The sequence below is a fragment of the Scatophagus argus genome, chromosome 11, assembly GCF_020382885.2.
Source record: "Scatophagus argus isolate fScaArg1 chromosome 11, fScaArg1.pri, whole genome shotgun sequence".
Classification (NCBI taxonomy): domain Eukaryota; kingdom Metazoa; phylum Chordata; class Actinopteri; family Scatophagidae; genus Scatophagus; species Scatophagus argus.
This window is the reverse complement of record NC_058503.1, coordinates 18,149,606-18,173,565: the sequence shown is the minus strand read 5'-3', so window position 1 is coordinate 18,173,565 and position 23,960 is coordinate 18,149,606. Positions and strand designations below refer to the sequence as shown.

The window sequence follows — 23,960 nt, the reverse complement described above, 5'->3', positions numbered from 1 at the left end:
AGAAAATGGAACCAAAATGCAGGGAAATTGACAAAGAGATGATGAAAAAGAAAACCACATTAACTGACCAACAAAACCAAACCTGACTAATTTAAAGGGAGCTTTGAATAAAATAAAATTTGAATGCTTCCCCACAAAGTGACACTAAAAAGCAAAGTCAGGAACAGATGAAGATGAAGAGCCATCTTTTTTTTATGTGACATTCAAAACTTAAACTACAAAACCAGACTTAAAAGGAGCCAATGAGAGTAAATACAGCACACACGGGAGAAAGTGATGGACTGATTACAGCTGAGGAGAAAGGAAGCAAAAAGGAGTGCAAAAAACTGACATCTTGACTTGAACATTACAGAAGTTAGTTCGTATCACAAAATCATTTCAATAAATCCCCTGGACACATGAACACTTTCCAGACATTGACACTTTAGACTACTGGAGACTTTCCAGACACTGACGCCATTGACCTAATTCCTGCAGATCCCTAACAGGACTGTGTTAAACCTATAGGCCGACATACTGCACAGCATCAAGCTCCCGCAGGGTGTGCTGCCTAAATAACCTGAACGGGTTGTGAGTCAACTTGATTACAATTACACAGTGAAGAACACAGAACCGTAGAATATTTGATTGTATGAAAGAAACAAACTAAATCAAAGGTTACTCTGACTTTTCCACCTGATGAATCGACACGTATGGGACAGCGGTGTGGGGTGGTGAGGTCTTACAGCTGCTATCAGAGAAACATGAAGCCCTAAAAGGATAAAGTAACAACAAGACCATCTGGCTCTGCACATCTTGCTCTTCATAAATACTTGACTGCGAGCAGAGAACAATCAAAAAGTTAATCTTTCAACAAGCACACTTGGGACTCTTCAGGAGCAATCTGGGAGGGCAATTTTATAAGCAAATAAGGAATTAGTACAATTATAAGAGGTCTGAGGAGCTTGCTGATGGTGCTTTTCTTTCTTCCTGGATGGCATTTCAAGATAAAGCAGATGAGAGAAGGGCTGCACCCCTGTGGCCACCAGGGCAACCTAAACCCCAGACTTTTTACACTAAATGGATGAGCTCTGGGCAGGGCTCTACATCATTTCAGCATCATGATTTCAAAGATGTTACAAAGTTTGTTTACCTTAGTGTTGCAGGTTGCATAGAGACAGTGAAGCCATTTTTTAAATTACCGGCTGTCTTACCTCATGCTTAAAATATAGTTGGAAGAAGAGTTTATGACCTGAAATTTGCGTAACCACCTTTGTTTCGTTAAAAAAGAAGTTTGTCTGCCTCACTCCTTCAACGTGCTGCGTGGGTAGACAGCCTCTTTCTTGGAGCTCCCTCCCTCCTCCGGCTGAAACTAAGCCATGCCCAGATAAATCACTCCCACAGACTGGTAACCTACACACTGGGGCCGCAGACTGCAGAGGAGCGGACTGATCGGGAGGGAGGTTGGACATAAGAATTGCACTGGAACCGACGTCTCTCCGTCTCCGGTGAAATAAACTTTGCACACGGAGCACCTGTGACCACATTCTGCAACAGCCGAGTGGCTCGTATTCAACAGCATGTCCGGCAGCACCATAGCCAGGGTGCTTGTTGCGCTCTGTCTCGGGAGCGCAGTGCACTGCATGCCCAAAGAGACGCACAGGAATCGGCGACAAGCGCAGCAGCATCACGTCCCCTCAGTGTCTCAGGGTAAGTGTTTTTTTTTCTCCACCGAAGATATGTAATAATGACTTGCTCCCTGTGGTCTTCAGAGAGTTTGATGGTGGAAATTACAGTTGATTTAGATCATTTTCATCATTTGTAATAGGAAACATCTTTTCATATCTTTCCCAGTAGTCCCTCGGTTCTAATTTGAGCGTCCCTGCATTTAAAACATTCGGGATCCCCATCGTTTAGTTGATGTACTGTGTATTAGGTGGGATAAACGTCACAGAAATTATAATCACTTGTTAATCCTTAATCTTGGAGTCAGTGGATTAACCTCAACCTTCACAACTTTTGTGATCTCCTCAACTCCTCATCCGTGTGTGAAGGCCAACGATCAAAGCTTCAGGGAGGAGAAAAGAAATAAACGCACTTGGTTTCAATTTGAAAACTTGGAGGGGGGAAAAAAAAAGATGTTGCTGGCATGTGAGGTCATGAGATGCGAACAAAGAACATGCCTGGTGGTGGTGCGGGGCAGAGCCAGAGAGTAAAAGTGTGTATTATTCTCCACTGTGTGCAGCTGATTTATTACTCAGCCAAGGGGGGCTTTGAAGTCAACTTAGCACATCCAGGGTCAATTTCACAGACTGGGGTGAAGTTTTGTCCCACAATAGAGTGTTTATTCCAATTTAGGGTTTGCTTATTTTGGTATGAAAGCTTTTGTCTGTTAACCAATAATACTCATTGCTGTGTTTTTAGTAGTTCTGGTCAGGGTTAGACTGTTTTCCAGTGGCTGCATTTATCTTTCCACTTTGAAAAAGCGCCTGTAAGCAGGTACAGCGATTGTGGGTGTGGGTGGGTGTGGTGTTTTTTTTTTCCTTCTCTCTCTCTCTCTCACACACACACACACATTTTCCCTACACTGTATGTGTTTTGGTTTAGGAGCAAAGGGAGGAGGTGCTTTTTATTTGACCTCCTGCTGCTGATCCTAGCTTGCACCAAAGCCTCATCAGCTGTACTTTTTCCTGACCTTGTCTCTTTTTTTCCCCTTCTAGACGGTTGTTTAGAGAATGGCCACCTCTATGCTGTTAATGATCAGTGGGAACGGCCATATCTGGGCAGCATTCTGGTCTGTACCTGCCATGGAGTCGCTGGCATCAAGTGCAAGAGCAAACCTGGTTAGTTTGTGTCTTCATCTTTTTTCTTAGCATTTAGACAAAGCACATCTTTTGCATAATTTCCCACATCCCTCTTCCTGTCGTAAAATACACAACATACACTTTTTTCCTTTTTTTCTCACCATAGAGGAGGAAAGGTGCTTCGATAAGATCAACCAGCAGTCCTACACTGTGGGAGAGACCTACGAGAGGCCCAAGGACGGCATGATCTGGGACTGTACCTGCATCGGATCGGGGAGGGGAAAGATCAGCTGCACCATTGGCAGTGAGCATGTGTATTTGTGTGTGTTCCTATGAGTTCTGCAAGGAGCTGCCCTGCCACCATTAACTGTTCCAACTCCAGACCGCACGTCTCAGCTCGTGTGTTTTCCTGCTTTCCCAGACTGATGCCAGTAAACTGACTAATCTCCATATTCTCCACATCTGATTAGCAACTGGTGCTGTGCAGCTGTTCAGAGTCAGCTTGGTGGTTAGATAATGGGAGAAATGTGTGAGCGTGTGTTTCTGTTCCTGCTCTTTTTTTCTGTGAAAACACACACATGCATATTGATGTATGAAATTATACGTCTGTCTACCCAGATCGCTGTCATGAGGGCGGGGCCTCATATAAGATAGGTGACACCTGGAGGAGACCCCATGAGACAGGAGGCTACATGCTGGAGTGTGTCTGTCTGGGTAACGGCAAGGGAGAGTGGACGTGCAAACCCGTCGGTGAGTCACCCAGACAGTCTCTGACTAATGGATGACCATGCATGCGTTTGAAAAAATTGTCCGAATTGATTGTTAGTTTGTCGGAAAATTTGTCTGATGGTTTTTCATCATTATGTATTATCCATTCTTTGTGTTTATTAATCTGTTAATAAAAAATTCCAATCGATTAAGCAGTTAATGACCGTTTCCTGCAGCTGAGCGTTGCTATGACAACTCGGCGGGAACATCCTATGTTGTTGGGGAGACGTGGGAGAAGCCGTACCAGGGGTGGATGGTGGTGGACTGCACCTGTATGGGGGAGGGAAGTGGACGCATCACATGCACCTCCAGAAGTAAGAAAGCTTTATTTCTTTCTTTGTGTAATCCCATGAATCCTGTCTGTTCCACTGTAGATAACCTGTACGGGACAGAGGAGCATCCCTTAAACTAATCAAATTTCCAGAGGAAACATTGGAAAAGAATCCATGTGATGTGATTGTCTTGTTCCTTTCTAAATCCACTTGTCCAAAACAGATGGGGAAATCTGGATTGTTAAGAACCACGCGAGCAGAAAATGAAATTAATTGCTGCTGAAACGCTGCTGTTTTTGAACAAGTCACACGTGTCAGTATACATATCAGCTTAATCCTCGTCAGATACGAGGAGGTAAGGTAGCTTGGCAAAGTGTAGCTTGTGATTTGTCGGAGGATTTGAACAGGCCATGGAGGAAATGTTTTCCAGTTGTGTTGCAACCTGAGTAATGCTGGATGATGTAACAGATGAAAATGTTATCCCATTGCTGTCACATGCACGACTTCAGGGTGGCCTTGGACTATTTTGTAATGGAGATCATCATTAAATTATTGTCATGCATCCACAAAGTAACCAATGACTAGCATGGAAACAGCTGGTGGCCAGGAGGGATCTTTCCCTGGAAAATCATTGCAGATTTTAAAAGATGCATTAACATCAAAATTTCACCGCACATTTTCACACTTTCCTTACATTTCTAATTCCTTCTTCTCACCCACTTCATTCCTAGATCGCTGTAACGACCAGGATACTCTGTCCTCCTACCGTATTGGAGATACTTGGACCAAAACAGACGCCCAGGGCCACCTGCTCCAGTGTCTGTGCACAGGAAATGGCCGAGGGGAGTGGAAGTGCGAGCGACATGCTTCCCTCCACACCACAGGCCTGGGTAAAGAATGAAAATATTCCCGTCTCTTTTCTTTGCCCGTCTCCTCTCCCTCCTGCTCTGTGTGGAGAGAAGAATGTATACCAGAGACAGATGCTGTGAAGAGGCAGAGATAAGAAGTGCCAAGTGTCCATGTGTTGAAGTGAGACAGACGTGTCTTGTAACTCGTGAGCTCAGAGGGAAATGAAGAGGGAGAAATGAAACATGGGAAAGTTGGTGGGGGAAATGTGCTTGAAGTGGTCTGAAGTGATTATTGGGTGTGAGACAGAAACATGTGCTCCTCGTGACACAGGGACAGTTAAAAAAAAAACACTCAAACCCTCAAACGGAAAATGTCTTTTTTTAGTAAACGGGACATCATTGCAGTTTGTCTTTAAGGTGAAGTCATGCATAGAGTTGTACTCCACCGACATCTGCGATCAAAGATGTTTGTTCTTGTGTTTAACTGAAAAGAAACCCTCTGTATTGTTTCAGCCACATCATCATCATCAATAATTTTTTCCCTCTGGGAGTTTTTATGTGACTCTTTGATGCCCCTGACATGAATCCAACATTGCATTTCAGGCACTGGCTCCCGTGTGATCACTAACATCCAGCCTGCAGTCTACCATCCGGTGCCTGAGCTTCCCCAGGAGGGTCCCTGTCGGACAGATACAGGACTGACCTACTTTATCGGCCAGCGCTGGATGAAGAACCAGGGAACCAAGCAGATGATCTGCACTTGTCTTGGCTCTGGTGTCAGCTGTGAACAGTGGGGTAAGAGATGCTCTTTTGTCTTTACAGTAAATTCACAGCATCACAGTGCAAAGTATTTACATGCTTAGTCGTCTAATTTAGTGGCATTGATTTAGAATAATTTTGAATGCAACAAGTTAATGTGCAATTTTATGCTGAGGTGATGAGCTCTTGGTCACACCTGCATGCTGTCTTAGGTTTTTTTTACTGTTATTTACTGTGTTCATGTGTGTTCCTATTGTAACACAGATGGACCAGCTCCAGTCTACGGTGGCAACTCTGGGGGTCAACCCTGTGTGTTTCCCTTCGTCTACAAGGGGAAAACCTACCACTCATGTATCTCTGAAGGACGCAGTGACGGACAGCTCTGGTGTTCCACCTCCTCTGACTTTGAGACAGACCAGAAATATTCTTTCTGTACAGAGAAGAATGGTGAGAACATGTTGAATAAATGTGGGAGTCATGTGATAGATAAGACATCTGTCCACCAGTGGACAGTGGTTGAATCTCTCATTTAAACTATGTACGTATACCATGAAAACGGATTGTTTTTGGATTCGGATATTTGTTTGTCTCGTTGTGATACCAATATGGTTATTGTTTTTCTTTTGACAGCAATTGTAGCAACACGAGGCGGTAATTCTAACGGTGCTATATGCCAGTTCCCCTTCATCTTTAATGGGCGAAACTACACCGACTGTACTGCAGAGGGACGCAGAGACGGCATGAAGTGGTGTGGCACCACAACAAACTATGACGCAGAACAACGATTCGGGTTCTGTCCCATGGCTGGTAAGTGTGTGTGTGTGTGTGTGTGTGTGATGGGGGGGGGAGGAGGATGGCGACAGTATTTATTTTAAGTTTTACTTTAAAATGTCATATCCATTTGAAAGAAAACGGGAACATATAAAACTGTTCGCACACATCAGTTTTAAAGTATTTTTTGGGGGGGATCATATGACAACCAGATGTCGCACCGTAATTGCTGAAATGTTTTGTTTTACAGGCCAACACCACAACATGACAGACAGATGTGTTAAGATCTATTCACTTTAATATTCCCAAAATAATGTGTCAGAATAAAAAGGGAAAAACTTTTTTTTTTCCAAATGTATGTATGTGGCCAGGCTGCCAAACTGCAGGTCAGGTTAGCAGTTTGCCAGACATAGGGGCCGCTAATGTGATTAGCATGGCTAATTGCAGTGTCCCTCCCAGTCTTAAAGAAAATGTACCTCCGCCCAGTGTGAATAAAGAGGTTAACATGGTCTTTGTATGAGGAGCATTCTCTGACAGTGAAAAGACTCTATGGGAAGCCTTATTCAATTTACATGAAAGCCATTATCAGAGTGATGTTAGGAAGGAGTCAGCTGATGACGCAGACAAAATCTAATTTACAGCTCTCACACCTTTATTTATAGCAAAGCCGAATTCACATTGCAGTCACCCTTGCCTTGTAAGAAATGTGTTGTTGTGTTGTGTGGGTGCCAATTAGGTCTCTGTGGGTAACAAAAGAGGCTGAAGCCAGTGAAACACCAGGGGGTCGCTAATGTCTAAAGGAGTAATGAAATGGTAATGATGATCCCAACATGCCATTAAACAAAGAGTACAAACTAGGAATCTATCTAGAGAACTTATTTAGATATCAGAGCTAATGTGTGTTGATGCCTAAATGAGCATGATAGTCAAATTTAAAAAACCACATAATTATGTTGGATGTTTACAGTAAGTCAGAGTTTGTAGGAGATGCCAAAGCCGGGGATGAAGCTGGCTGATGCCTTTTAGACAATTTAGATAATTGTAGAGGACCACTGAGGTTTATTCCAGGCTTCACTTGAATTTACTGCGTACATGATCTAAGCGCAGTCGGTTGTAGTGAAAATGTGAAACAATATCTGCAAATATGAAGGAAAGGTAGCTCTATTTTAAACAAAAAAAATCTTCTGTACTGTACGCCAAAGTAGACTTCAAAGTAGACACAAAAAGTAGAGTGTTTGGCAGCAGGCTGTAAATTGTGGATGGCACACATCTACAGGACTTATCTGAGATAAAACTTTTAAGATAAATCATAAGAGGCAGAGGCATCCCTTTAAAGAGGTTCAAATATTTGACTCTTGTTTAAATCTTCTCTGAAGGCAAAGGCCTCTGCTGCATGCAGATGATTAGAGTTGACATATGCTCATGTAGGCGACCTCGAATAACAGTCCTTGTACTTTTTAATGATGAACTTAAAAAGTACATAGCAAGCAATGGGATAATAGATTTTTTTTTTTTTTTTTTTTTTTTAAAAAAAACAACTATAATTTTCTTTAAAATTCCCTTGCCTCCTTCAGCCCAAGACCCACCTTTGGGCCAACACCCTATCATTAAAAGAAAAGCTAAATTAACCTGTCAAGATTTAAAGGGTGAGGGTGAGGGTGGGAGTGGGGCTGTTCACACCCTTTAGCCAATGTCAGAAGGGGTTGTATGTGTTAAACTCAGTCCAGCAGTCAAAGCAGCAGGGGCTCTTTGATATTGACATTAATGACTTCACGGGGATTGTCAAAACAAACATGGTACTTGAGATGTTAATGGTGGAGTTTAAAGAGCAGTAACAGTCTGGAGCCCTTTCTCCTCCACCTGTGGCAGTCCTCTAGATGAGCCAGTCTGGTGATAGGTCAGCAGTCTCCAGCCGTGAGCCCACATCCAGGGTACACTTCCATTATGCAAAACTGTATCACTTAGATCCATTATTAAATCCACTGTTTTCTCTTTACCTCAACGACACTCAAAAAATGACCAAAATTATTAGAATAATTATCAGTCCCTCTTTAAAACCAAAGGGGGAAGTTTCCATTTTGCAAAAAGAAAGCTCTTTTCAGCTTGATATGTTGGCACCAAATCTTCTAAATCTGGTTTATCCTCTGCACATTTACGTGTGTGTCCTAACATACTTTGAGGTAGTTTTGAATCTGTTTTGCCCTGGAGGAAATTGTTCAAGCTCACCTCTTTCAGAGTCATTACACCAGTGGTTCCCTAAGAAAATGGTGATTGGTTTTAAACGGATGAACGTAGATCGATTGTTGGTTAGGGGTGAAATAGTTGAAGCCAAATACACTGAGATGTGTACACCATAGATAAGCCTTTGGTTCAGAGGGATATTAGCTTGAAATGCATTCATATTGAATTGTGTATAATCATCTTTCACATGAGTAACGGGAAAATAATATCATAGGGTCTATATGTAGTCTGCCAGCCTTCCTTTGATCATTCAAATGCCTAACTTAGCTTGAGTTTCAGGCCTAGCAACAACATATCTCTAAACAGCAACCATGTACTTGACATACCTTGTCCTAAAAAGCTCCAGCCCCTGTACACAGCCTTGGTACACAGCTACCAAAACAAGGATCCATATTCTGCTTGACTTAGAAAAGTCCAGGCTGGGCTCCAAGTCCAAGCACAGTCCCCTTTATCCCCAACTCTTTACTCTATATGGAGAGTTACGGATACACGCTGGCAAGCATCATTTACAGTGTCACAACTTCCAAATGCCATAAATAAATGAATAACACCAGTCGTGCTGCGAGGATACACATGGTCTTATATAGAGAAGTCACAGAAGCCCTCGCGCACTCTCTGTCTCACCCACCTTTTACAAACTTTATATTTTTCCTGATAAAAACTACTCACTCTTTTAATTAGCGGAAAACATATGGTGAACACACACAGTCACAGTCTGTGCACACAAGGACATGAGACAGCTGTTTCCGGACTTCCTGTCCAGGAAAATCTTCTTTCCTATAGGCCCAGGTGTTCTGCGGTGGTTGTGTCCTCTACGACCTTGTGCGGTAATTGTTGGGTAGCATCAGTGATCTCCAAGTGGTCTCATTCATTATAGCATATGTGTGTCTGGTTTTATCTTTATGCCATTACGGACTGCCTGTGTAACTAACAAGGAATGTGTATGATGTGTTTGAATGCACACCAGCTAGGATTTTAGACTGACAGACTCCAAACTTTTTTATCAGCATTAAACCAATAATCTTGCATTAGACTGTGCTTTTGTAACTGGCTTTTTCCTGTGTGTTGTAGCCCACGAAGAAGTGTGCACGACCAGCGAAGGGGTAATGTACCGCGTGGGAGACCAGTGGGACAAACGGCACGATGTTCTGGGTCACATGATGAGGTGTACCTGCATTGGCAATGGCCGCGGGGAATGGAGTTGTGTCGCTTACTCCCAGCTTAAAGGTGTGTGTTTATGTGTGGCAGCATGAGACAGCACAACACAAAACACTGCAAGTACAGGAGCTCTCAATCACCCTTTCTTCCTCTGTGCGTGGGGCAGATAATTAGGGGGTAATATTAGAATTCTATGAGTGAAGAGGTCAAAGGCTGCATGTGATATAATCACTCACCTGCCAAAAGTTTAAAAGTAAGTCTGAACACCTGCATTTTATGGGGCTTCAGTTGCACCTGCATCTCCCCCTCTCTCTCTCTCTCTCACACACACACACACACACACACAGATCAGAAGAGCAGATGTCCTGAGGTACTCAGTTTCAGGTCTTAATTTATTTTTCTGTGTCCACTGCAGACCAGTGTATTGTGGATGGTCTGACCTATGAGGTGAACCAAACCTTCACCAAACAACACGAGGAAGGCTACATGATGAACTGCACCTGCTTTGGACAGGGGCGAGGCCGCTGGAAGTGTGATGCCATCGGTGAGTTTAGGAAGTGAAAGGAGCAAGAGGAAATAAAAAAATCATCCTGCTCCTACACAAGTTTCAAGCTTGCTATTTGGTCTAGTAATTCTGTATTTTTATATTTATCAGCTGCACTCTGTGTACCCTCTTTATTTCGAGTCATTGTTGAAAATAGTCATAATTCATGACAACCACAGGCCACAACATGAGAGTGACAAAGAATGGTATTTGGGTTAACAACATTTATTCCATGTGCTTATGTGACTCGGCCCACAGACCAGTGCCAGGAACCAGAGACGAGAGCTTTCTATCAGATCGGAGAGTCTTGGGATAAAATCATCCATGGTATCATGTACAAGTGCTATTGCTATGGCAACGGCATTGGAGAGCTCAGCTGCGAGCCCCAGCAGTCCTACCCTGGTAAGGTTTTACCTGTACGTTTAAGTTGGGTGATGTGATGGGTAATGATGCAAATTAGTAAATCAATCAAGGATGCTTTATGGCAGTATTGGATGTTTATAGGCTTGCCTCAGACAGGTATTTATTCATTCATACGGAAAATGTATCACATCACAGTATGTACTGTTATCCGTTATAGTAAGTTGTTGAAGCTTTTGGTTTTTAACTAGAAAAGTCAGGTAGTTGACCATGTGAAAACGGGAGTAGTGCAGGATAAGGAATGGACAAAATGTTCACAGGAGCAAAATGCTTTGTCACCTCGAAAATGAGACCCTTGACTTTGATGTGAAACCGACAGAAATGGGAGGGGGTGTGATTTCCTCTTTTGGAGATACACCCCCCACTCTGAGCCTTTGTTCTTGCTAGCATGGGGCACATCCCCTGTGTTGTTGCCACAGCTGTACAAAACACCACACTGCACGTGTGTGGACGCACACACAGACACACACACCCATCGCATACACACCTTAAAGGCCTGTTGAACAATGAACAAATTTTGCTTAAAATTTAACCTTGCGTCCTACAGTTTTAGCCAAGATCGTTCAGAACGAATTTAGTTCTTTCTCACTGTTTTGTCTTCAAGTTCTCTCCTGTGTAGGTCTGTTCCCCTCTAGCATTCAGTCCTCTTTATAATAACAACCGACCACGTTGTGCTGCCCACTGTGCAATTAGCTCAAAATTTCAAGCTTTTCCATTGGTGAGGGTTAAATACGACTCCTGTTATGATGTAAACAAATCCCGTTTCCCTGTTGCTTTCTTTGTTTTGTTTTTGTATTGTCTTTTTTTGGTGTCGGATCCCTGAATAAAACAGCAATGTAACGAAATTCCCACCCCTTACCGATTTCCTTGTATTGTTATTCTTAAAACTAGTGACGCACATGCTCGGTGCGATTGGCTTTTGTGGTATATTTTGCTGTTTTGAAGAACAAAACATTTTAAAACCCCACACAGCATGCATAAATATGTCAGTGAAGCTTCAAATGAGGCTGTGAAGCTGCGCTGCTGGCATCAGAACTTCATGTTCAACAGTTCTTGCGTAAAGGAACATTTGAACTGTTAGCCGTTTGCTCTGTGTGTGAAGCAGGTTGACGAGAGACACAAAATGTAGGGCACTGTTCTGCCGTAAGTGGCTATAATAGCAACCAGCTGTGAACTTGCGCTGTGTGTGTGCTTAGGCGTACAAAATACAGCAAGCTAAGATTTAAAGGCAGCAAGAGGCAAATCCAGACTCCAAGTCAGTTGGCTTTCTGGGTTGAATGCCATAAAAGGCAAAAATGGAAAACCCAATGGAAGGATTTTTCTAAAAGACTTTAACAAGTCTCAGACTTAGCCCTACATTGATAAGATCTCAAAAAATTCTATTTTCTTTCCTGTCGTCTGTGTTTTATCTCACCTTGTCTGCGGTTTAGTTTAATCTTTGGGGGCTCTCAACATTACAACATTACCCTGTGGCCCTTATCACCAAGGCGCTGTGCATTGGTCTGTATCAAGAACGAATGTTGTGTCTGTGCAACATAAAGGGGGAAATCTGAACATACATGTGTGCGCTTGAACGTTACACATGTGCGTGTATGCAGTGCAAGAAGACGTATGCGTGTGTGTACATGCAGTACATCCACTGCAAGTGTGCATCCGCTTTCATTCGCATCCCACATCTGATTCCATGTAACCCTTACCCTCACCAGTGGCCTGTGGGTCTGTAATAGGCAGTAATTGGTCCCAGATTGTTTTTGAGGTTTGTGTATCTGCTTGCAACTTCTGGTTAACCGAGCCACTTGCTCAGAAACTTTGATTACAGGTCTGCTATTTGGAAAAGTGGTTAGAAAACCTCAGTTCTTTATAGAAGCTACCAGTTTCTATCAGCGCAGCTCATGTCAGGAGTCCGCTCTCCACATGACTTCTGTTTGCTTTAAAGATGATTTGATGCCCTTTTTTTTATTTCCGATTGCAGTAAAAGATACTACAATTTTGAGCTCGTCATTGTTTTCTTCTTTTGTATCTATTGACTACGCCAACTAAGCCAACTTGTATTGTTCTGTGTGTTGTCTGAAAGCCTTGACCGCCACCTTTTGCAACACAGAACCCGAGGTTATCCAGTGTGCTGTCAGATGTGGTAATGACACAATACACACATTTGTGGTTTTCTAAAGAATCCGCCAACAGACGTGCATGGATGTTGTATGTGATTGGAGGAGTTCGGTTAAGCATCGAAGCCCGTGTTTCTCATGTTTCTGTTGCTGCTGTGTTTTCACACGTCTTCATTGCTTCCAACAATTTCTGTTGTACATGTGTCATACTGGATTGTAATTTTTCTCCTCTGATGTTCCACACAGCGTTTATCTGTTGGCTAGTTATTTGCACTTTTTGTTTTGTTTTTTTTTATTTGTAAGGTGTTCTGTAAATGCTGTTCTCCATTATAATAAGTCTGTGTAAGAGGACAGGGAAGAACAGAAAACATGATGAAATACTGAAGGCTTAAGAGTAGAGAAAATAGAGTAAAAGTTTTCTCCCCTCCAGCTGTTGAAATCTGGCCTGGAATCTCACAGGGACGTGCTGAGTTTTTCCTGACCCTTTCTGTGTTCTGTTAAGGAAAATACTGCTGCACACTCACTGATACTCACTGTGAAGTCAGGTTATGTAAAATGCAAGTTTTAGAAATTTCTCTGAGTGTAGGAATATAATCGAGTTTCCGTCTGCTTGTCAAATTTAAGATTTAACTAAGATATTTGATCCTGACCTTGTAAACGCGCCCTCCTATCTCTTAAATCTGTGTATAGTAAAACACTGTGATGATATTTTTACAACACAAAGTTGAAGTCCTGGTCTGGTTTCTGTCTCAGGTGGTCACCGTCCTGTCCAGGTCATCATTACAGAATCTGGAAACCAACCCAACTCCCACCCCATTCAGTGGAATGCCCCACAGTCTGCTCACATAACCCAGTACATCCTCAAATGGAAAGTGGTGAGTTTTCTTATCGAGCATCGCAGTTAACAACGAAATGACGCCTCGTCTTGCTAATCTCTCCACTAGACCTGATGCTTCCCCAATCTCTACTGAAAGTGCATATCGTTCAACACCGGTTATGCGTGCAAGGCTTTAAAACACACTAACATCTCTGTTTTTTTCAGAATCAGAATCAGAATCAGAATTCCTTTCTTTGTCCCCGAAGGAAGGGAAATTCTTTCATCCTTCTTTCATCTTTCATCACATTTTACAGAAAAATACCCAAAACCCATGGAGAGAGGTGGTAATCCCTGGCCATCTTAACTCCTACACCATCTCTGGTCTGAGGCCCGGCATCACATACGAAGGTCAGCTGATCAGCGTGCTGCGGTTTGGACGCCGGGAGGTTACCCGCTTCGACTTTACCACCACTTATGGATCACGTGAGTTGTGGGAGTTGGCTGACCTCAGTGCTGGCTGGCTGTTTAACCAGTGTTGTTGGTATTGACTAGTTTATTTGGTTACCGTTTCCATGCAAGCCTTTTTAATCCTGTTCAACTATGACTATTCCTCCTTCCACTATTCCTCCTTCCTAACCAGGAACTCCTCACTGAGATGTAAAAGCACTATTTCAGATTATGCTGGTTGTTGCTGGCAGGCAGCAAGTTCCCAACGTTCTCATTTTCCCTCTCTGTTCCTCCCTGTAGTGGCTACATCACAAGGCGAGACCACCCAGCCTCCACCCGTGGTTGACACCTCAGAGTCAGTCACTGAAATTACCTCCAGCAGCTTTGTCATCTCCTGGGTTTCAGCCTCCGACACTGTTTCTGGCTTCAGAGTAGAGTATGAGCTCACTGAGCAGGGACAGGGCACTGGACAGCCCATTGTGCTAGGTAGGCTCAGACATGCACACATAAAGCCACGTGAAAATTGGGTTTTGTAGCAGTGATGCATTGTAATTTCGCTGAGATTTCACAAGACAATTTTTATTTCTCCTCAGAGATTAAAGGGCCTTCATTTAGCTGCTTCAAAAAATCTGATCTGTAAATAAAAAAAACAACAACTATTTCTTTTAATATTTTTTTTCCGATCAGACTTGCCTCGAACAACTACCTCAGTGAACATTAATGAGCTTCTACCTGGGAGGAGGTACACTGTTAACGTCTATGAAGTTACAGATGCTGGAGAGGACAACCTCATTCTTACTACTTCACAAACCACTGGTTAGTGGGCACACACACACACACACACACACTCTCTCTTTCTCTCATTTTATATTCTCGTCCCTCTTCTATAATATTCTTTCTCATTCTCATCTCACACACGATGATGACCTGATGAATGCGTGCCTGAGACTTTAAATGAAGTCATCTAAAAAAAAAAAATTGTGGTTGCAATTTTCATAGCACCTGATGCTCCTGTTGATCATGAAGTGGAGGACGTGGGAGAAACTTCCATCATGATCAGCTGGGAAAAACCTCTGGCTCCCATCACTGGTATGCTATGACCATCACTCACAGCCAAAATACTTCACCACTCTGTTGATAATTTGAACCTCTGCTGTCTCTCCCTCCTTGCAGGCTATCGTGTCATCTACACGCCATCGATAGAAGGTGAAAGCACCGAGCTGACTCTCCCCGACACGGCAACATCTGTTACCCTGAGTGACCTTCGACCTGGGAGGTTGTACAACATCAGTATCTACGCTGTGGAGGACAGCCTGGAGAGTGAGCCTATCTTCCTACAAGTCAACACCGCTGGAGATCCACTGCCAGGTAAAAGGCTGAGACGTGTCAGATGCGGTCATTTAAATTTAAATGTGTTTTCAGGTAGTAGTTGCATGGATTTTGTTTGGATTTTAATCTCTACCAGCCCCCAGTTCAAACCTTAGCTCTTGAAAACCTAAAAAGGTGTAAGCATTATTGGCCAATATTTGTGACAAAAATAATTGTTCTGGTCTGGTGCTGGTTTAAAATTATTTGCAAAAGATTAAACACATCTCTTGTGAGAAAATTGCTGGCATTTTGGTCTAATCGTTTTCCCAGCATTTGGAGGGGTTGTGGGTGTTTTCAAAGATGAAGAGATTAATACGTTATGGGAACTTCTGCCCCACAACAGGGGCTTGTGGGGCAGAAGTTCTGCTTCTATGGTGATTTTTAAGTATCGTAATTTGATCCTGTGTCCCCTCCTGCTCTGCTGTGTGTCCGTGTAGAAGAGCAGCCTCAAAGATCAACCTGCAAATCACCCTGCGGCCTGTTCTGTGATTTATGTAGAAGTTTCCAATTCTGAATACTAGCAATGAGGAGAGTCCCAATGGAAAGTGAAGTCATTGAGTTCACACAGCTGTCGTGGTCTGAATTCTGCTCGACTGGAGTTACGTAAAACCTTGCAGTTTGCCAGGTCTAACGTGCTGTTGGGCCAGTTGAGCAGATGCTGGGATTGTGCTTGTTTGTAAAGTCTGTGTGATGGAATAAAGATTCATGACCTAGTTGAGCTGCCATCGTTTGAGAGGCAGACAAAGCCCCATCTGTGGAAAAACTCTTTCTTTTGTCTTTTTCTTTTGTCTCTCTCCTTCCATCTTGTTGTCTTATCTCATCTCTTGCCTTCACAAGCCAAACGTGTTTATTTCCTTTTCTTTGCACTTTGTCCAACTCTTCTCCTTCTTTACTAGCTGAGGATGTTTGTATTCTGCCAAATTATGAAGCAGCGTAATGGTGTGGCACTTCATTCGCAGGACTCCTGTTAACTTGTCTGTGGACTTGATGTAATTATGTACGTTTAAACCAATGTTTGTTTTGATGGTGTGCCACATAAAAGCAAAAGTTGGCAGTGTTTGTTTTTGCAAAGTCATTCAATGACTTTTTTTTTTTTTAATCTGGTGCAAGATGAAAAAAAAATGATGGTTATGGAATTATTTAAAGCTGTATTTGAATTAGATTTTTCCATACCTAATCCTTGTTCAGAAGATATTTGAAACATGACTGAATGAGTTTTCTATTTTATTGTCCGTTTTTGTCTGTTACAAAGTTAAGGACTAAAACTGTGACTTTTATTCTCACAGAATCTTAACAACAGGCTTTAGTCTAAGTTTGCATTTAGTATTTTGGCAAGTTATGGATCCGTCCTTCGTTAATGGCATCTTTCTCAACACAATCAGTTTTTTTTTTCAGCAGTTGCATAAGAGTTATTTCAGTTATTCAACAAGTGACCAATGTTTGTTCATTCCGCACTGATATAAATCTTCTCAGATGCACATTTCTTCATAGTGGGAAACATTAGTGCACATGCACTATGTGCACTGGGTGAATGAACAGAATGCCAAGTTTCATATTATTTGTTATTTAATATATGAATGTGTGGGACAGTTTTGTCATGTTTTTACAATCTCATTGGACTCTCTTATCTAAATAGAGACTAAAGACTGAATAATAAATTGTGTTTCCTGCCCACAGATGAAGTGGTCTCTCCTACAGACCTGCAGTTCTTTGAGGTGACGGATAAAAAAATCGTCCTGACCTGGTCCGGCCCAACCGGCGACGTCTCAGGTTACCGGGTCACCGTTGTCCCCATTGATGAGTCTGGTTCTGCACAGACAGAGATGACTCTGCCTGTCAGTCAGAACTCCTATATTGAGGTGACTCACCTACAGCCTGGAACACTGTACCGCTTCAACGTCTACTCCATTCACAGCGGAGAGGAAAGTTTACCGCTCATTGGGGAGCAAACTACAAGTGAGTATGATAGATGGAAATGATGACCCACACAGTTTCTAGCTGCTGTGTGAAAGGTGGGAAACACATCTTGATGCTCATGGTGTGATCTTTGGAAAATGGTTGTCCATAATGTAAAAATATATTAGATTTTTGCGTCATGAGATAAAACTAAAGTCTTAAAATTGAAATCGTAATATGTTCATTTTTCACACGTATTACTGATGTCTCTCTCTTTAGAGCCTGACGCTCCCACAGATATTCATTTCGCCAACGTGACAGAGGACAGTGCCGTGATGATGTGGTTTGCCCCCCGTGCAAAGATCACTGGCTACCGGCTCTTCCTCACCGTTGAGGGCTCGAACCCCAAACAGCTGCGTCTGCCTGCCCGCCTTTCTCAGTACACTCTCCTCAACCTGAAGCCTGACACCAAGTACTCTGCTACATTACATTCAGAGCAAGAGAACACACTGAGCGAAGGAGAGACTGCTGTATTTACCACGAGTGAGTAGAATGCAAGCAGCATGGTCACCGTGTATGGTCGTTATGTTCGCATCTTCTTGTATGCCTCAACACAAAAAGTGATCAGCACACACTTTCAAATCCTTGTGTTTGTAGACCCGCCGATGGGCAATGCTCCTCATTTCAGCACTGATGTGACCGACACCTCCATTATAATCTCCTGGACTCCAGTTCCCCGCGTTGGATACAAGGTACACTCGCTGCACACACTCTGTATACACAAAAGTGGGACTTTCAGGGTTTGGGCTCGGCCCCTTACTTCCAGTGAAGGGAAATCTTAATGCTTCACCATATCAAGACATTTTGGACAATGCTATGCTTCCAACTTTGTGGCAACCGTTTGGGGAAGGCCCTTTTCTATTCCAGCATGACTGTGCCCCAGTGCACAAAGCAAAGCTTCATAAAGACATGGTTGGATGAGTTTGGTGTGGAAGAATTTCACTGGCCCACACAGAGCCCTGAACTCAACCCCATCCAACACCTTTGGGATGAACTGGAATGGAGATTGTGAGCCAGGCCTTTTGGTCCAACATCAGTGTGTGACCTCACAAATGCTCTGCTGCATGAATGGGCAAATACTTCCACAGAAACACGCCAAAATCTTGTGTAAAACCTTCCCAGAAGAGTGGAAGCTGTTATGGCTGTCTGTGTGTTTAGAATGCAATGTCATGTCCCTGTTGGTGTAATGGTCAGGTATCCCAATACTTTCGTCTATAAATCCGATTCCCTTCTGTTGTCTGAGTAAAGCACATTTATTCTTGGTTTACTATAAGCCCCACTGGAGCTAAATAATATGAGAACCACAGGCCTCAGCGATACTGTACATCTGATTGGTTAAAATGTGTCACACCAGAGATGTGAATATTTCTGCTGGCTTCCATTCTTGGGAAAACGCTGACTTCTGACCTTTACCTCCTGTACCCCTCTCCCCTGTCTCTCTCTCTCTCTCGCTCTCGCTCTCTCTCTGACTGTGTGCATTTATCTTTTAGCTGACAGTACGTCCCAGTCAGGGCGGAGAAGCCCCCAGAGACGTGACCTCTGACTCAGGGAGTATATACATTTCCGGTCTGACTCCAGGGGTGGAGTACACCTACAGCGTCCAGCCAGTCGTAAACGGCCATGAGCAGGGAACCCCAATCACACGCCGCGTTGTCACACGTAAGAAGAAACCCATAAACATCGACTTTGCCTGCTGTTTTCTTTGTTCCTCAAATGCGTCCTTATAATTTGCTCTTATTGCTTTCCTCTTCCTCTGACTCCTCGTTTTTCTTTCTCATCTCCAGCTCTGTCTCCTCCAACTGATCTCAACCTCGAGTCTAACCCTGGTACTGGAGAGCTCATAGTCCAGTGGAACGGGGCCAGTACACCAGGTAAACACACACACACCCCTATATATCCAAATGTGCATGAAAAACAAGCTATTACTTCACACTGATCATATTACAAATAATCAATCTGATGGCTTAACAGTTTCTTTTTTGTGTGCTTTTATAAATTGGTTAAAGGTTGATGGTCTCCTTTTTTTCACTGATTTATCGATCAGTCTGAGCTGAGTGAGCTTCAGTCTTTATGATGTTGCTAATCTCGCTGTATTGATCTAACTTCTTCCTTTTTTTTTTTTAACTTTCTCCCTCCAAGACATCACTGGCTACAAAGTGACGTGCACCCCCACCAGTGGGCAGCAAGGAAACAGTGTGGAGGAGTTTGTGGAGGCAGGCCAGAACTCCTGCACCCTGGACAACCTCAGTCCTGGTGTGGAGTACAACGTCAGTGTTGTCACTGTTAAGGACGATATGGAGAGCACTCCTATATCAACCACCATTACACCAGGTGAGTGAGAGGTAAACTATGGGGGGATTTACAGCAGTATGGATATTCTTCATGCAGGGAGTCTGGCTTGGTTTTCATGATTATTTTGTGTGGACTGATGAGAGCAAACTGTCATTCACAAAAGCTCCATTTTCAAATTAACACATTATATTGAAAGTTAATATGTTAAAACAGCACATTAACTTTCAGTAATTAACATGTACTAGCACAGCTCTGTTACAGTCGCTGCAGTAACTTAGCATCAACGGGAGGTTTTTGCAACACTAATACACACTATATAACCTGTGTAGATATTAAGAACTTTCAATGGAGATGCTTCATTGAAAAACAGTTGAAACATCTTAATTTATACCAGGAAAAGCAGCCTTGCATTAGCTCTTCCATTAGAGTGATATGTTGAAAATCTCACCCTATTGGAAACAGATCATTTTTGTTGCTCGCCTTGACCACTGCTCCTGTCTTTTTGCCTATTGGTTTCCTCTTTCCGGCCCTTGTGTCCAACCCCATCCCTTTCTTTCCGCTTTTCCTCTCATTTGTTTGGTATTTCTGTTCGGGCTGTTGGTGTCTCTTTCTTTCCTCTCCCCTGCGCCCTCCCCTTTCTCCACCTACCCAGATGTCCCACAGCTGAAGGACCTCACCTTCGAGGACGTGAGCGATACCACCATCAGTCTCCGCTGGACTCCGTTCAACACCACGGCCGTCACAGGTTACAAGATCACCGTGGTGGCAGCCGGAGAGAGTGTGCCCATCTTTGAGGACATGGTCATGTCGACAACCGGTCACTACACTGTCTATGGACTGGAGCCTGGCATCGACTATGACATTAGTGTGACCACTGTGACGGAGAACGGCAAGAGCGAGCCCGTCACAGTCACTCAGCAGACCTGTAAGATCCATATTTCCAACAAACCAAAAAGATTTCCTTTACTATCAATATAATCAACAGCACATTTATGTTCTTATTGGAAAAGTCATTCAGTTATAAATAAGAATACCAAACTATCACTCAGGTAGATAGATGGTGTGATATAAGCTGCCTGTGCGGGAGTCACAAATCACACTGTGCGTACCAAAGTATACAATGTAATAAGGTTCTGATTAACCCTGAGTTATGGCTCTTCAAAGCAAAACCTTTTAAGTTATTGATGTAATTGCACTGCATGCTGAGCTGTCAGTTTAATAATCCTCAGTGAGCGTGTGTGTGTGTGTGTGGACCATCTGGTTTCGGTTGAGGGGTTTTATCATACTGAGGCTCATTTTGCCCCCCAATGCAAACACCGCTTGCTCTCTCAATTTTAAGATGTCGTAAAACCTCAGACGTGGATTTACACTGACGCACACATAAAACACAAACTCTCCCCTTTAAGTGCTTTTTTTCTTTTAGCCATTTAATTATCATTTTTGTTTGTCTTTCTTCATATTTACTTTCTCCCCTTGTTTGATTTTACTTGAGCAATAACAAATCTTATAAATGGATCATGACCTTTTGAATACATTGTGAATCAAGCTGCTCTCTCTTTACAATAGCTGTTCCAGCCCCCACTGATTTGAGATTCGGCCAGGTTGGATCAGACAGTATGGAAGTGTCCTGGGCGTCTCCCCGCGTCCCGAACAGTGCCAACATCAACAACTACCTCATCAGGTAAAAACAGGAAAACGTAAAATGTTGTGAAAGCTCAGAATTATTTATTCCTGGTTCAGATGCTCTCCTGAATACACACCGATTTCAGTACACCAACACGTCTCCTCATTATTCAGATATCATCCCATTGACGATGAAGATGACATCACGGAAACCGGCGTAGCGGACGGCAGTAACAGAGTGGTGCTAAGGAGTAAGTTATAGCGACGACAAAGAATACACAACAACACAGAGAAACATAAACGGCTACATGTGTATCTATGTCCCCCCCCATTACAGACCTGCTGCCTAACACAGAGTATCTGGTGAGCGTGGTGTGTGTTTATGAGCAGAGGGAGAGCTCACCTGTTGTCGGCACTCAGAAAACAGGTGAGTCTTACATGATGTGTATTAACAACAGGAGTGTATCACTCCAGAAATAGGCAAATGAGCTTCTTTTTCAGGGCAAAGATGACATAAATGTGAAGTATTTAGGTGACTTGGACCTTAACGCAACCTTTTCTGCATCTCTCAACCTGCTTCAGCTCTCGATTCACCGGTTGCCCTGCGTTTCTCTGAGATCTTCACCAACTCCTTTACCATCCACTGGCTGGCTCCCCAGAGCAAAATCACCGGTTACCGTATCCGCTACCAAATGGTCAGTGGCGGGAGGGCCAAGGATGAGAGACTGCCCCCCTCCAGGAACCACTTCACCCTGACAGGACTCACTCCAGACACGGAGTACTTGGTCAACATCTACGCAGTGAGCCGGACTGAAGAGAGCCTACCGCTCAGTGGGAAGCAGAAGACAAGTATGAAAACCTGATCTGTACTTGATTTCCTCCAGCTACTCGCCATGTGATCATCGCTTTCTTTCTTTATTTATTTTTTTTTACTTTTCTCTCTGCAGTCTCTGACGCACCAACAGACCTGGAAGTGCTAGACTCCACCCCCACCAGTATCACCGTCCGTTGGGACGCTCCACCTGTCACTGTGCGTTACTACAGGATCACTCATGGAGAGACAGGTGACCTGATAATAGTTTAAGTTTTTTTTTCCAAATATGGTTTTTTTTATTTTTCTAGTTCACTCTGTGTCTTTTAGGAGTTATAATGAGTTCAAATTCATGGTTTGTCTAACATTCATCACAATGTTGTCTTTTATCCAGGAGGTCATAGCAATCCTAAAGAGTTCACTGTGCCTGGCTCTCAGTCCACTGCCACAATCACCAACCTGAAGCCTGGCACTGACTACATCATCACTGTTTATGCTGTGACCGGCAGAGGAGACAGCCCCGCGTCCAGCACTCCAATCTATGTCACACACAGGACAGGTACACACACTCACTCAATGGCAAAACATGGTCACCCATTTAATGATTCTGCATCCCTCTGTTTCCACTCACAGCTTTCTCCTGTCTTAGGTGTTGAGTCTCCCTCTGAAATGGAGGTGATGGACGTGAAAGACAACAGCGTCACAGTGAGGTGGAGCCCAGCTCAGGGCCCGATCAAGGGATACAGGGTCACCGGGGTCCCCAGAAATGGTCAGGGACCATCTTTCACTGAGGTGGTGGCTCCAGGTATGGCGTTTGACCAAACACACTGTGTTGTCTGTCTTCTAAAGCTCGATTAGCTATGAGCCTTTTGGTCTCATTTCTGGCTTGCAGTGTTGAAAACTTTAATTTATGTTGTCTTTTTGACAATTTCCTTGTCTTTTCTAGACCAGACTGAGATTACTTTCTCAGGACTGATGCCCACAGCTGAGTACATTCTGAGTGTGTACGCTCTTGGACAAGATGGAGAGAGCTCTCCAGTGGTAGTGAATGCTTTAACAAGTAAGGGTTTAATCTTTCTTGAGAGACGTGTGTGAAATATTGTTTGCTAAACTTCACCAACACCACTATCTTTCCATTTTTGTCTTCGCTCTCATCTCTTTTAGATGTCGACCATCCCAAGGACCTGTCCTTCTCCGACATCGACTCCACTTCGCTGCGGATCACCTGGGACAGTCCTGAGGGAATTGTCACATCTTATCGGGTTCTGTACTCAAGTCCGGAGGAGGGTGAAAGAGAGATGCGCCCTGCTCCTCGAGGAGATGCGGAGTCAGCTGTTATTTATGGTCTGCAACCTGGCACTGAATACACTGTGAAGGTCATCGCTCTGCATGATGACACAGCCAGCACACCACTGGTGGGGACACAAGCTACAGGTAACAGGAAGCAAATAGTTTGGATGTTATATTTCTGAGGTTAATGGTATAATAAGGAATTATTAACTTGAGAGTTAGTAATGAGTGTCTTCATCTAACCTTTTGATTTCCTTTCCTCCAGCCATCTCACCGCCCACCAACCTCCAGTTCTCCCAGGTTGGCCCTACCTCTTTCACTATGCGCTGGGCTGTGCCTGGTCAGGAAAACCGACTGACTGGCCTGAAAGGTCTCACAGGCTACCGTGCAGTAGTGAACCCTAAGAACAAGAGCGGTCCTACCAAGGAGATCAACTTGGCCCCAGACACCACCCAGGCACACATCTCTGGACTCATGGTGAGTGCGGGTCTGTGAGTGTGCATGAAGAATCTGAGTTTGTTCTTGTCTGTTGTAATGAAGTTTTAGTGAGTTTTTGCATACTCTGACCTCCGCATTAACAGCAATTTACAACACGTTTTAAGTAATTTTCCTAATTTCCGCATACCCAGTGGTATCAGTTTATTTTACGAGCAGAAATAGCCATCACATTCATGTTGCTTTAAT

The 23,960-nt window shown here is 43.5% G+C and overlaps 1 protein-coding gene across 1 annotated transcript in view; it reads left to right on the top strand.

Annotated features, from left to right (window-relative positions):
* Positions 1–1,003: 1,003 nt before the first annotated feature.
* Positions 1,004–23,960, top strand: part of LOC124067116 (fibronectin-like) — a 29,536-nt gene continuing 6,579 nt past the window's right edge. The window contains exons 1-35 of the mRNA XM_046404202.1: positions 1,004–1,689; positions 2,700–2,822; positions 2,950–3,087; positions 3,402–3,533; positions 3,728–3,865; positions 4,555–4,713; positions 5,275–5,466; positions 5,695–5,877; positions 6,061–6,237; positions 9,514–9,669; positions 10,016–10,144; positions 10,403–10,546; positions 13,426–13,547; positions 13,804–13,972; positions 14,237–14,422; positions 14,624–14,752; positions 14,936–15,025; positions 15,110–15,304; positions 16,982–17,260; positions 17,480–17,743; positions 17,858–17,952; positions 18,751–18,919; positions 19,045–19,131; positions 19,400–19,591; positions 20,205–20,477; positions 21,119–21,233; positions 21,350–21,426; positions 21,513–21,602; positions 21,758–22,024; positions 22,123–22,239; positions 22,381–22,545; positions 22,636–22,791; positions 22,933–23,046; positions 23,151–23,420; positions 23,542–23,753. Of these exons, the coding sequence (XP_046260158.1) occupies positions 1,560–1,689; positions 2,700–2,822; positions 2,950–3,087; positions 3,402–3,533; positions 3,728–3,865; positions 4,555–4,713; positions 5,275–5,466; positions 5,695–5,877; positions 6,061–6,237; positions 9,514–9,669; positions 10,016–10,144; positions 10,403–10,546; positions 13,426–13,547; positions 13,804–13,972; positions 14,237–14,422; positions 14,624–14,752; positions 14,936–15,025; positions 15,110–15,304; positions 16,982–17,260; positions 17,480–17,743; positions 17,858–17,952; positions 18,751–18,919; positions 19,045–19,131; positions 19,400–19,591; positions 20,205–20,477; positions 21,119–21,233; positions 21,350–21,426; positions 21,513–21,602; positions 21,758–22,024; positions 22,123–22,239; positions 22,381–22,545; positions 22,636–22,791; positions 22,933–23,046; positions 23,151–23,420; positions 23,542–23,753 (5,634 nt within the window). The 5' untranslated portion in view covers positions 1,004–1,559. The remainder of the gene's footprint in view (positions 1,690–2,699; positions 2,823–2,949; positions 3,088–3,401; positions 3,534–3,727; positions 3,866–4,554; positions 4,714–5,274; positions 5,467–5,694; positions 5,878–6,060; positions 6,238–9,513; positions 9,670–10,015; positions 10,145–10,402; positions 10,547–13,425; positions 13,548–13,803; positions 13,973–14,236; positions 14,423–14,623; positions 14,753–14,935; positions 15,026–15,109; positions 15,305–16,981; positions 17,261–17,479; positions 17,744–17,857; positions 17,953–18,750; positions 18,920–19,044; positions 19,132–19,399; positions 19,592–20,204; positions 20,478–21,118; positions 21,234–21,349; positions 21,427–21,512; positions 21,603–21,757; positions 22,025–22,122; positions 22,240–22,380; positions 22,546–22,635; positions 22,792–22,932; positions 23,047–23,150; positions 23,421–23,541; positions 23,754–23,960) is intronic.